This window comes from Marmota flaviventris, chromosome 10 (genome assembly GCF_047511675.1).
Source record: "Marmota flaviventris isolate mMarFla1 chromosome 10, mMarFla1.hap1, whole genome shotgun sequence".
Lineage (NCBI taxonomy): Eukaryota > Metazoa > Chordata > Mammalia > Rodentia > Sciuridae > Marmota > Marmota flaviventris.
In genome coordinates this window covers 12,011,976-12,023,514 of record NC_092507.1, presented here as the reverse complement: position 1 = coordinate 12,023,514, position 11,539 = coordinate 12,011,976, and the positions used below count along the sequence as shown (strand labels likewise).

Below are 11,539 nucleotides of genomic sequence, written 5' to 3'. Positions count from 1 at the left end.
GTGGTGGAGCTCTCCTGGGGTCAATCCCCAGTACCAAAAAGAAAAAAAAATCAGACTTAGTGTTAGTGTTTCCATTTTCGTCAATGGGAAAGCCGTGTCTCTGAACTGTTGGATGTCGGGCTTTGTCGCTGAAGGTTGGATCTGAACCCAGGACATCTCAGCTGCTGGCTGCCCCCACCACGGTCTCCTTCCATCCAGTTGGGGAAGGAATCACAGGAAGATCTTCGTTCCAGGTCCTTCCTGGTCCCTGAGCCAGGGTAGGGACCCCATCAACTTTGACCCTGGTGAACTTCAGCCACTCCCAAGACCCTGACTCAGTCTCCCACATACAGAAAGGTGAGGGGGGTGATGGCTCAGTCTTTGGGGGCCCCAGGACAGGTGGAGCCCCCCCAGCCTCGGCCCTCACGCTGTAGAGAGCCATTCTGGGATCCTGGGGGGAATCGGGGGTGGGGGCCATGGGAGGGTCCGGGCTCTGTAATCTGCACACACAATAAACACAGTGTTGCAGTCTGCTGCAGGGCCACAGCCTGAGATTCTCAAACCTGGGGTTGGGCAGGAAGCAGCCAGGCAAGGGAGCCCAGGATAAACAGACAATTTAAAGTTTAAGCTCTCAGGGAAATGTGGGTGCCCCCAGCCTCCCTTGGCTCCCCAAACCCACCTGCAGAAACCCCAGGATTATTTCAATGAAAGTCCTGTATTCCCTGTCCCCCAGCTGCCTACGGCCCCCCCTTTAGATTCATTCATTATTGCAAGAGACATTTATTGTTTGTGACTATGTACCAAGAACTACGCCCCAAACTGTCACAGGTGCAAGGGACACAAGACTGGGCAGGCTGCACAAGGTCCCCTGACTTTTGAAGCCCTTCTACCAGATGGAAGCTCTGAGGTCCAGAGTGACTGAGTGACTAGCCCAAGGTCACACAGCTCCAGAGCTCAGCCGGCTGGAACCTGGGGACAGGGTGGGGTGCTGACTAGTTCAGGAAGCCTGGGGGGGGGCTCTCTGGAGGAACCCCCACCCTGCACACCCCCAGGCACTACTGAAATCGGAGTACCAGGCTGCGGTCAGAGGACTGGAGGGGAGAAGGGGTGCGGTATTTCCAGCCTCCGTGACTCACTGATTCCACTGGGCTATTTGCAGACCCAACATTCGTCCGCGCGGGGCTGGGGGATGGGGACAGACCCAACTGGCTTTGCGTCTTCGCCCCCTCCCCCCCCAAGGTCAAGTTCGCCTGGGCGCCGCGACACCAGCCTAGCGGCTCTCTCTCGGGCTGGAAAAGGGGGCGACTTCCCGGTGGGATCACAGTCTGGGGACACGAGGGCGATCGGCCGCTTCCGACAGGGCTGGTCCGGTCTCAGGGAGCTCTTGGCCGGCGCTCCAGCCAAGGTGACCCTGCGGCAGGCTAGGGCGGGGACGTGGGGGCGCCGCCCATCTTTCGTCGGCTCCTCCCCCTGGGCGCCCGCAGGGCCGCTTTGTCTGCGGCGCCCCCACCCTTCCCGGGCTAAACATAGGCCGGCTGCCCCCGCCCCAGGAGTAATTATAGCTGCCCATTCATTGTGTGCCTAGTGTGTGCCAGGCGCCCTGCTCACCCCCACAGCAGTCCCGCAAGGTGGGTACTAATTATAATCCTACGTGAAGGGTATGGAGGTTCAGAGAGGTCAAGCATCTGGCCCAAGGTCATCCCGCTGGGTCAGCCCAGCTCAATTCACCCATTGGGCCACTTCCACCCAAACAGGAAGCCGTGGACGCCACCACCCACCCGCAGCTCCTTCAGGGAAAGGGGACTGGCTTGTCGTGGAACTTTGGGGGAAGTGGAAAAGATGTAACCCTCTGTCCTGGAGACCTGTGGGACAGTCTAGGCCAGGTGGTGCCACAGACTCTAAGAGTGATCGAGGACCAGGAGTGGTGGGAACGTGAGGTTAGGGAATGATTCTATAAACTGGGGCCACTGTGCTGACCACCCCCACCCCACACACTTTCACCTTTTTTTTTTTTATTGGTTGTTCAAAACATTATAAAGCTCTTGACATATCATATTTCATACATTAGATTCAAGTTGGTTATGAACTCCCAATTTTACCCCAAATACAGATTGCAGAATCACATCGGTTACACATCCACATTTTTACATAATGCCCTATTAGTAACTGTTGTATTCTGCTACCTTTCCTATCCTCTATCATCCCCCCTCCTTCCCCTCCCATCTTCTCTCTCTACCCCATCCACTGTAATTCAAAAAAAAAGTGAAAGTGTAACACTTTCACTTTTAAAAAGCAATTTACCTGCCACCCTGTCTGGCTTAAGAGCACAAGTAGGTCACATTCCTCAGCAAACTACCTGTTCTCTGAAGGCGACCTGCAGGCCCCAGAGACAAGAACAACAGGGTATCCTGCCGCGGGGACCTCTGTGACCCTTTCACAGACCAGATCCCAGAACTCAGGGAGATAAAGATAATTCCTCCTAATCATAGAATCCGTAAGAACAGATTCCAATTAGAACCAATCAGCATGGGCCAAAGTGACCCAGAGTTGTCACCCACAGTGGGGACTTGAAAGTCTGATGTCATCCTGCTGTCAGTCCAAAGTCAAGAGCTGGACCTGGGAAGGACTCTCTGGAAACTTCCCTGGAGCCCATGACAGTGAGCGCAGAGAGGCACCTGCCCCTCCTCTCTGAGAGGACCCGCTCTGTCCTCCAAGAGGTCCCCTGTTCTTCTTTCTCATCCCTCCCAATAAACTCATGCCTGTTACTCTGAGTGACATGTCTGAAATCTTTCTGGGGTTGGAAAGGGGGCCTCTGTTGCCGCAGTCTGGCTGGGCACAAAATAACCGAGCCGCCACCAAGCCTTGTAGCTTCAAACGGCAACTCTTTATCCACGAACTCCACACACACTTCCCGGGAACACACTCCCTCCACTGGGCTCCCCGCGCCCATTCTCCCGGAACCCCGGGAGAACTCCACGGGAACTCCAAAGTAGTGGGCGCCAGGATCCAGGCAGCAGGATCCACCCTAATCCTGGAGCAGGGTCACCTTTCAACCATTCCCTCTGGCAAAAATGCCAGGCGTCATTCCCACTAAACTGTGGCTCTCTAGACTCTGTGCTGCCTCAGTTTCACAGAAGGTCCCAGCCCTGTAGCAAGACGACAGAAGATGTTCCCCTTTTTAAAGTCAAAGGCCTCTTCCCCCAGAAAGCCCTTCAGAGACGCCAGCCCAGACACCAAGCCCAAGGAGCCTCAGGCCTGACTGATTCCGATCTCCTTCCCAAACCTTTTCTTCAAAAGGAACCCACTGGTATGAAAGTCTGCTTGCCCTCGGGGGGGAGGGCAGAGCCTCACCTCCCACTTGGTTGGCCAGGGACACCTCTCAGGGAGCCAGCCAAAACTCAAGATATGATGGGGCGACCTAGGCTCAGAGAGGCTAGGCCTTTCCCAGGGCCACACAGCAAGGTATGGTGGAGGTGAAATGAAGATCTCAGGCCCCCACCCTCCGTGGATGCCACCTCCCTCCGCCTGCTCCCAGTCAGTCAGTCCTGGATACTGTTTCCCATGCTGGACGGGGCTTATTCTGCCCTCTTGCTCCAAAGTCTGGATGGAAAAGGAACAAAGCCAATGTTTATTGGACTAAAATATAAGCAAACAAGCCTCAGTAAAGAGGGGAGGGGTCGGTCAAAGACCCTGGAGCCAGACCACCTGGGAGCGGATCTAGACCCTGCTGCTTCTGAGCCTGCGATTTCGAGCAGGTAACTTAACCCCTGGGACTCAGTGGGCTTTCCGTAAAGTGGCACCGATGGTCTCTGCTGCCAGGGTTGCTTGTACATTTGGTGAGTCAACGTGTGACGTGCTTGGTACACAGTAGGTGACGGCTGCTCACCTGCGCCACACTCTGAGGACACCGGGAAGGCTCAGCTGCTGTGGTCTCCTTTAGATTTGGTCCCACTATCCCCACTGTCCCTGGAACCATCAAGACTGGAACTTAAAGCCCCTGCTCCTCTTAGGAGACCCAGTCTGGGCCCTGGGGATAGCAATGGAAGGGAAGCCCCGGGAGGCCTGCTCCTCTGGCATCTCCAAGGTGGGCACAGTGCCCTCCCAGGGTGGCTCTGAGGAGCCAGCCAGCTGGGGTTTAGTGTAAACTCAGGAAATGCCAAGCTCTTGTGAGATGGCGGCAGTGGCTTTCTGGGCAAGACAAAGTCTCACTGCTCCAGGCTCTGGCCCCAAACAAGAGAGGGTCCTTGGGGGCAGGGGCTAGAACCTGCTGGCCTGTGGCCGAGCCAGGGGCTCTGGGGAGGGTACTGTTCACAGTCAGCACAGCCAGGCCAGCCCTCAGCCTGGACCCCAGGTGTCCTCTGTCCCCAGCCATCAGGGACCAGTCTTAAGCCATGGGGCTTCCTGTGGGAGTCTAGGGGCTACAGGAAGGGGTGGGGGTCCTCTGGGTGCTCCCTGCAGGGCACAGAGCCAGGCTGCTGGCCCCAGGGAACTGAGAGGAGAGGGCAGGTCGCTTGACTACCTACATACCAGGGGCTGGGGACAGGCTCCTGAGAGGCATGGCAGCCAACCTAGAGCACCAAACTTGATCCCTCGCCGGTTCAGTGGAGTCTTCCACTTACTGATTGAGGGAGTCAATCCGTAAGCACCTGTAACTTTGGTTGGTAGGGAAAAAAACCTAAGGTCAAGCCACCTCGGTTTCAATGCTGTATGGACGGACACACTGTGGCTTGTCTGTCCATTCGTCAGTCGATGGTCACTTGGGTTGTTCTCACCTCTAGGCTTTTGTGACTCATAGGGCTGGCGTGCGGGTTTCGTGTGAGCGTGTCGTCCTGTGCCCGTGGGTGTGTGCCCAGGAGTGGAGCTGCTGGGTCATGTGGTAGCTCTGTGCTTGTTTGAGGAAACCCCAGGCTGGTTTTCCACTTGACATTCTCACAGCCTCGGTCTGGGGTGGAGCTCAGGGGTAGAGCGCTTGCCTGGTGTGTGCAAGGCCCTGGGTTCCATGTTCCATCCACAGCACACACCTCTCTCTCTCTCTCTCTGTCTCTCTCTCTCTCTGTCTCTGTCTCTGTCTCTCTCTCTCTCTCTCTCTCACACACACACACACACACACACACACAGAGAGGTTTTACTCGCCTCTCAGTTAAGGAGGGAACCAGTAAGATGTAGTGACCAGTTCAGGGGAGAATCCGAGGACAGCAGAGCTGTAGATCGGGGAATACTGGAGTGAATGAGCTTCTTCCGTGGTGGGGGGTGTGGATCCCAGGCCCCATCCACAGGGCAGGACGGAACCTGTTTACTGTAGACACACCTGTGCGGCGTGCCTGTGTGTTATACAATACACGGAGTTGTGAAATGGCTCAAAGGCAAGTAAAGCAGCTCGGCCCCCAGAGAATCAGACAGCATTGGAGACACTGGGGGATTTTTTTTTTTTTTTGCTTATTCCAAAAATAAAAATATTTATTCGTTTATTTAGGCAGTGCTTGGGGTGGATCCCAGGGCCTCTGTATGCTAGGCAAGCACTTTACCACGGAGCCGTACACGCCCCTAGCCCAGCCGGAACCATCTTAGGAGCCCTTAACCTTGGGCCTGTTGGCGGCCTCCTCCAAGCCTTCTCTGAGTGGCTGTAGTCACCCACCTCCATGCCGATGGCTCTCCTGTCACCAGCCTTGGCCCCTGACCAGAGCTGCAGTGGGGGAGGGAGCGGGACATGCTCCACCTCCCCACATGTCTCAGGGTCTCCTACATGCGGGTACCCTCCTGAAGCCATCGTCTTCCCATGTTTTCCCATGTTCCTGCTCGCTCCTCCACCATGTGGAGGGCCAGTCACCCACTCAGTCACCAAACGCTCCTGTGCACACCAGGCCCTGCCCTGGGTCCATGGGAAGTGTTCACTCCTCCTCACTTACACATTCATCAAGGTGCACTGAGCGCTAAAGCACCCTCTGCTTCCACGCCAGGCTTGGAATCTTTCTGATTTGTAACCATGAGCAGAGTGTTGAACTTCTCTGTGCCTCCATTTCCTCATCTGTAAATGGCAATGAAAATCATACCCACTCCCGAGACTGGAGCTGGTGAAGTCAACTGGTGTTGCATGTGGTACCTAAGAACCGTCTGGCCCATAGGCACGCCTGTAATCAGAGAGACTCGGAAGGCTGAGGCAGGAGCATGGCAAGTTCAAGGTCAGCCTGGGCAGCGCAGGGAGGCCTTGTCTCAAAATAAAAAAAGAAATAATAGGGGCTGGGAAGTAGCCCAGAGGTTGGCACTACTGAGTTCAATCCTCAGTACTATAAGGGGAAAAAAAATGAATTAAGCCGGGTGTGGTGGCACACACCTGTCATCTCAGCAGCTCGGAGGCCGAGGCAGGAGGATCACAAATTCAAAGTCAGCTTCAGCAACTGAGTGAGGCCCTAAGCAACTTAGAAAGACCCTCAAAATAAAAGTAAAGGAAAGGGCTGGGGATGTGGCTCAGTGGTTAAAAGCCCCTGGGATTAATCCCTGGTACCAAAATAAGTAAATAATAGAATAAAAATATCTGGACAATAGGAACAATGACAGCCACCTTTACTGAGCAAGTGATAAATGAATGGTCCCTCTGAATCTTCACCAGACCCCCACTACTAAATTCTGAAATGTCACTATGCCCCGCACAGAATGAACACTTATTATTCAGGATGAAAGGGGCATTGGCTTCTGAAAACAGACCCACCTGTGCCTGGCAGGTGCTTCCAGAAGCTCAGTGCCCTCCTATCTGAGGATAGAGCGACACCTGCTGGTGGGTTGTAGATGTGCAGCCACAGACCACCCTTTCTTCCAATGCCTTGACTTTGGCTGACCTCAAGATAGAAGGAGGCAGGGAGCTTTATCAGCTTTCCTAATGGACATATGTCACCCAGGTTACTCTTAGTATTTTTACCCTGCTGGGATCGAACCCAAGGCCCCATGCATGCTAAGTAAGTGCTCTTCCACTGAGTTCCATTGCCAGCCCGTCATCCAGATTATAACTGTCACCTTCCCGCTAGTGGCTCCCCTTGGCTCCCCTTGGCTCAGCCTCCAGGGTTTCCGACATTCTGTCCACATTCTTTTCAAAGGTGAGGCTGGGCCCGGGACTGTCTGCTCCCAATTTCCTGTGTCCCATTCCAGAATAAGATCTGAAGGCTTCTACTCTCTTTGATCTCTGATTTGATCTCTGCTCTCTAGATGTGCATTGCTTATGTCCCCAACCAGAAGGCAAGCTCCTTCACGCTGGGCTTTGTCTGTCTTCTTCATTGATCCATTCCAGGGTCTAGCCCAGATCCTGGCGTACAGTGGTGACTAATAAATACTTGGTGAATGAATCAATGAATGGTCAGACTGAGTGGCCCTGATCCTCCTGCCTAAAGCCCCGTGGGTCCCCTCCCATTGTGTACTCAATCTCTAGTCAGATCTGTTTAGCTGTCACTTCCTGCAGGATGCCCTCCCTGACCCCCTGTCCCCAGAGTGAACTGGTCACCTTCCTCTGTGTCCTTGCTGTCACACTTATGTTTCAAAATTTTATTTTATTCATTTTTATTGTTTGAGTCAGCTTTTTCACTGCTGTGACCAAAAGACCTAAAAAGAATAATTTTAGAGGAGGAAAAGTTTATTCCGGGCTCACGGTCTCAGAGGTCTCTGACTGTAGACAGCCAGTTCCATTGCTCTGGGCCCAAGGTGAGGAAGAACTTGGCAGAAGGGTGTGGTGGACGTGGCACCAGGACGTGGCACCTTGTTGAGCTCTACTCAACAAGGACAAAATATATACCCCAAAGGCGTGCCCCCAGGGTCCCACCTCCTGCAGCCACACCTACCTGCCTACAGCCACCACCCAGTTAACCCCATCAGGGGATTAATACACTGATTAGGTTAAAGCTCTCATAACCGGATTGTTTCACCTCTAAGCTTTCTTGCATTGTCTCACCCATGAGCTTTTGGGGGACACCTCATATCTAAACCATAATAGTTGTTATTGTTATTACTATGTTACTGGGGATTGAAAGAAGGGAGCTTTACCACAGAGCTTCATACTCTTACTTTGGGGCAGGGTTCTACTAAGTTTCCGAGGCTGGTCCTGAACTTGCAATCCTCCTGCCTCAGCCTCCCAAGTGACTGGGATTACAGGCATGTGCCGTGGTGCCCCGCACGTGCTGTCATAGCTATTGGGAACTGGTAACTGCATCCCTTCTTTTCTTGCCCACTAAGCTGTAGGCTGCTAGAGTAGAGTTACGTGCCTCTCAGGGTCCCTCAGCCTAGAGGACAGGTCCTTCCCAAAGGAGGCCCACTGTTAGGAATGAGAACTTGGGCACCAGATTAAACTCAACTGTACCAGCCTGTGGGAGCTTGAATGCAGTCCTCAACCTCTCTGGGCCTCGGTTCCTAACCAGTGAAATGGGCACAAAACAGTGCTCCCTTGGACCTGCATTTCCCAGTCAATATGTGTTAATTGTCAGAGTTTGTAAAGCCCTAGTTAAATTGTCACTGAATAAATAAATGAACATTCAGCAGTTTTTATCCAGGTACTTAAGCCATCAGTGACCCCGCCTTGCTCTGGAACCTGACTGGCCTGTGAGGACCAGGCTCCCTGGCTCCCTCGTTTCCTGTGTCCCTAGAGGGCAGTATGAGCCTGGGGTGGGTGATGCTCAATAAGTCATCTCTCCATTTGTTCAAATGTGCTGCCCATTTCATTTCTGAGCACCTCCACCCCTTCTGGGAAGCCAGGTCCCCCTATTTTCCATGGTCACATCCCCCCCACCCAGGCTGCCTTCTGGGTTAGTTTCCTGTGGCCACTTCCCTGAGCCTCCCAATCCCCTGCCCCACCCTCCAATGGCCCATCCCAGCCACCTCCAGGCCTGCCTCTGAGCCAAGATGGCCGCAGCCACATGCCGACCCTGCCTGTCACGCAGGGGCACCGGCCTCTGCAATGTCTAGATGCAGCAGGTGCCCTGGAGAGGGTAGATTCCCACAAGCTGGCTCCTTCCCATTTTTCCAATGGTCCTTTAAGTGTCACCTGCTTGACAAGGCCTCTCCCAAGCACCATATGAGGAAAGCTGTCCCCCAGCCATGCCGGGCCCAGTGGCTCGCTCCAGTTCCTGCCTAGCACTCATCACGGTTCAAAATCGTCTTTTTATTTATTGGCTTGCTTGTTTAACCCTTCTTCCCACCTCCTGCCCCAAGAATAGAAGCTTTGTGAAAACCAGACGATGTCCCGGGCCTTGCCCCAGGGCCAGCACATAGAAGATGCTCCTTTAGTATCTGCTGGGTGAACGATGAATCTCTTTCCCTGCAGGGGGGTCCTGGTCGGCCTCTGTTGAAAGGCTGGCAGGGATGGGAAGGATGGAGGAGGCAGATGTGCACCGGTTGGCTGATTCTTTTGTCCTTTAGTGGGCCCAGGGGACGGGAGGCTGGCCTGGGAGTCACAGCCCTTGAGCACTGGAACCTGGCATGCCAACCCCTCCTCCCACAGCCCGGCCCTTCCCGTTAATCCGTCTGCCCACAGACACAGGAAGAGAGGGCTTTGAGGGAGCCCTTGACTGTCCCCCAGGTTGAAGACCTCGCAGGCCCAATCTTCAGGGGCCTCCCCTTGGCTTTAGGAGTCCCCTGGGGGCAGGGTGGGCTATCTGGGGGGGAAGAGGGGTCCACAGCCCCTCTGCGGGGTGGGCGGGGTGGCAGGGCATCCTTGGCCTGGGCAAGGCACCCCCCCACCCAAGGGGATGTCCAAAGCTGATTGGGGCTGGTTTTCCCCACAGAACACAATATAGGTCTTCATTGGCAGAGTGACAGGTCCCTGGCTGGGGCTGGGGACTTGGGGCAGCACTGGGGGAGCTGCTAGGGAGAGCTGTTTCCCACGGACACAGTCAATAACGAAAGTCATGTGAGCCGTAGGGATGGCCTTGTGACAACGGGCCCGCTTCCCACCTAGAAGGAAGGAAAAGACCAAGGTTGGTGTTGGCACAGCCAGGGACGAGGTCTCCCAATGCATTCTTTCATCTGTTCTGTAGGACTTAAGTGACCCACGTGACAGGACAGCTGGGGGTTCAGAATATGGGGTCATGGATTTATTTTTACTCTATGTGTTTTTGGTGGTGCTTGGGGTGGAACCCGGGGCCTTGCACACACTGGGAAAGCAATCTACGGCTCTGTTACACCCCCAGCCCAAACCCTGTCTTCATCACCACCTTGGAGCCCCAAGTTGAGCACATGGGGGCTCCTCCACTTTACTGTGCACGTGAACTGCCCAGGGACCTTGTTAGAGTGCAGCTCGTGGGGGTGGGGGCTGAGATTCTGCCCTTCTAACAGACTCCCAAGAGAGGCTGCGTCTGTTGGTCCATGGAGCACACTGAGAATAGCAGGGTCCTCAATCAAGAGGAAGGCCAGGGCCACCTCCTAGAGGTGAGGAAACTGGAGCTTAATTCATGTGGGTGTTGGTGGTTCTTGGGGCACACTGTGCTGCTCCACGTACTGCCCCCCACCCCCACACAATCTTTTCATATTTCAAACATTTTTTGCAGTATTGGGGATTAAATCCAGGGGTTCATGCATGCTAGGCAAACAGTCTACCACTGAGCTGTTATACCCCAGGCCTTTAAATGTTATTTTCTTTGTGGTACCAAGGATTGAACTCAGGGACACTCGACCACTGAGCCACATCCCCAGCCCTATTTTAAAGTATTTTATTTAGAGACAGGGTCCCACTGAGTTGCTTAGTGCCTCACTTTTGCTGAGGCTGGCTTTGAACTCTCTCCTGAATCAGCCTCCCTAGATGCTGGGATTACAGGCATTCGCCACTGTGCCCGGCTCCCCAGCCCTTTAAATTTAATTTTATTTGTGGAATTGGGGATTGAATCCAGAGGGTGCACTACCAATGAGCTATAGCCCTTTTTATTTTGAGACAGGGTTTTGCTAAGTTTCTGAGACAGGCTTTTAACTTGGGATCCTCTTGCCTCAGCCTCCCAAATCCCTGGGATTATAGGTATGCACCCTCACACCTGGCTTCTCCCCACACATACTTTTGTCCATGGCCTCAGAGAGTCCTATCCACACCTGGTGTCATCTACTTGGGGATCCCTACTCTAACTGTTGTACCCCACCTTCTCCCTAGCTCAGAGCCTATTAGGTGGTAGAAGAGTGAACGAAAAAATCAATTATCGATAAAGCAAGAGTCAGAGCTGGTCTATCTAAAACCACAGTCTGTTCTCTTAAAAAACTAACTTTTCAGGTGAACCAAACAACATGCCCGTTCTCTTAATTCTGCACTCTTCACCACGCCATGGACTCAGAAGAAAGCTTATGTTCTGGTCAGCTGGTCAATTCAGGCAATACGTGAAGTCCCCCACTCCACTGTGGGGTGTCTGTCGTCAGACCCCACCTGGCCTGCCCACCTCCCCTTTACCAAAGCTGATCTTTCTCCAGGGCTGAGGTGCCCTGTGCCACCTCTTACCAGAGCTGGTCTCTAGGCCGGTGTCTTTGAGGCTGGTTCTGCAGTCCCTGGAGTCCTCTGAGGGAGCCATGCCACTCACAGTGCCTGCCTGGGACTGGGAGAAGTCCTTGC

At 53.9% G+C, this 11,539-nt stretch overlaps 1 protein-coding gene across 1 annotated transcript; it reads right to left on the bottom strand.

The window, feature by feature from the left end:
- Positions 1-9,094: 9,094 nt before the first annotated feature.
- Srarp (steroid receptor associated and regulated protein) lies at positions 9,095-11,539 on the bottom strand. Its single transcript, XM_027951861.3, is given in 3 exon segments — positions 9,095-9,690; positions 9,692-9,906; positions 11,429-11,539. Coding segments are annotated over 3 exon segments (507 nt in total). The 5' UTR covers positions 11,499-11,539; the 3' UTR covers positions 9,095-9,468.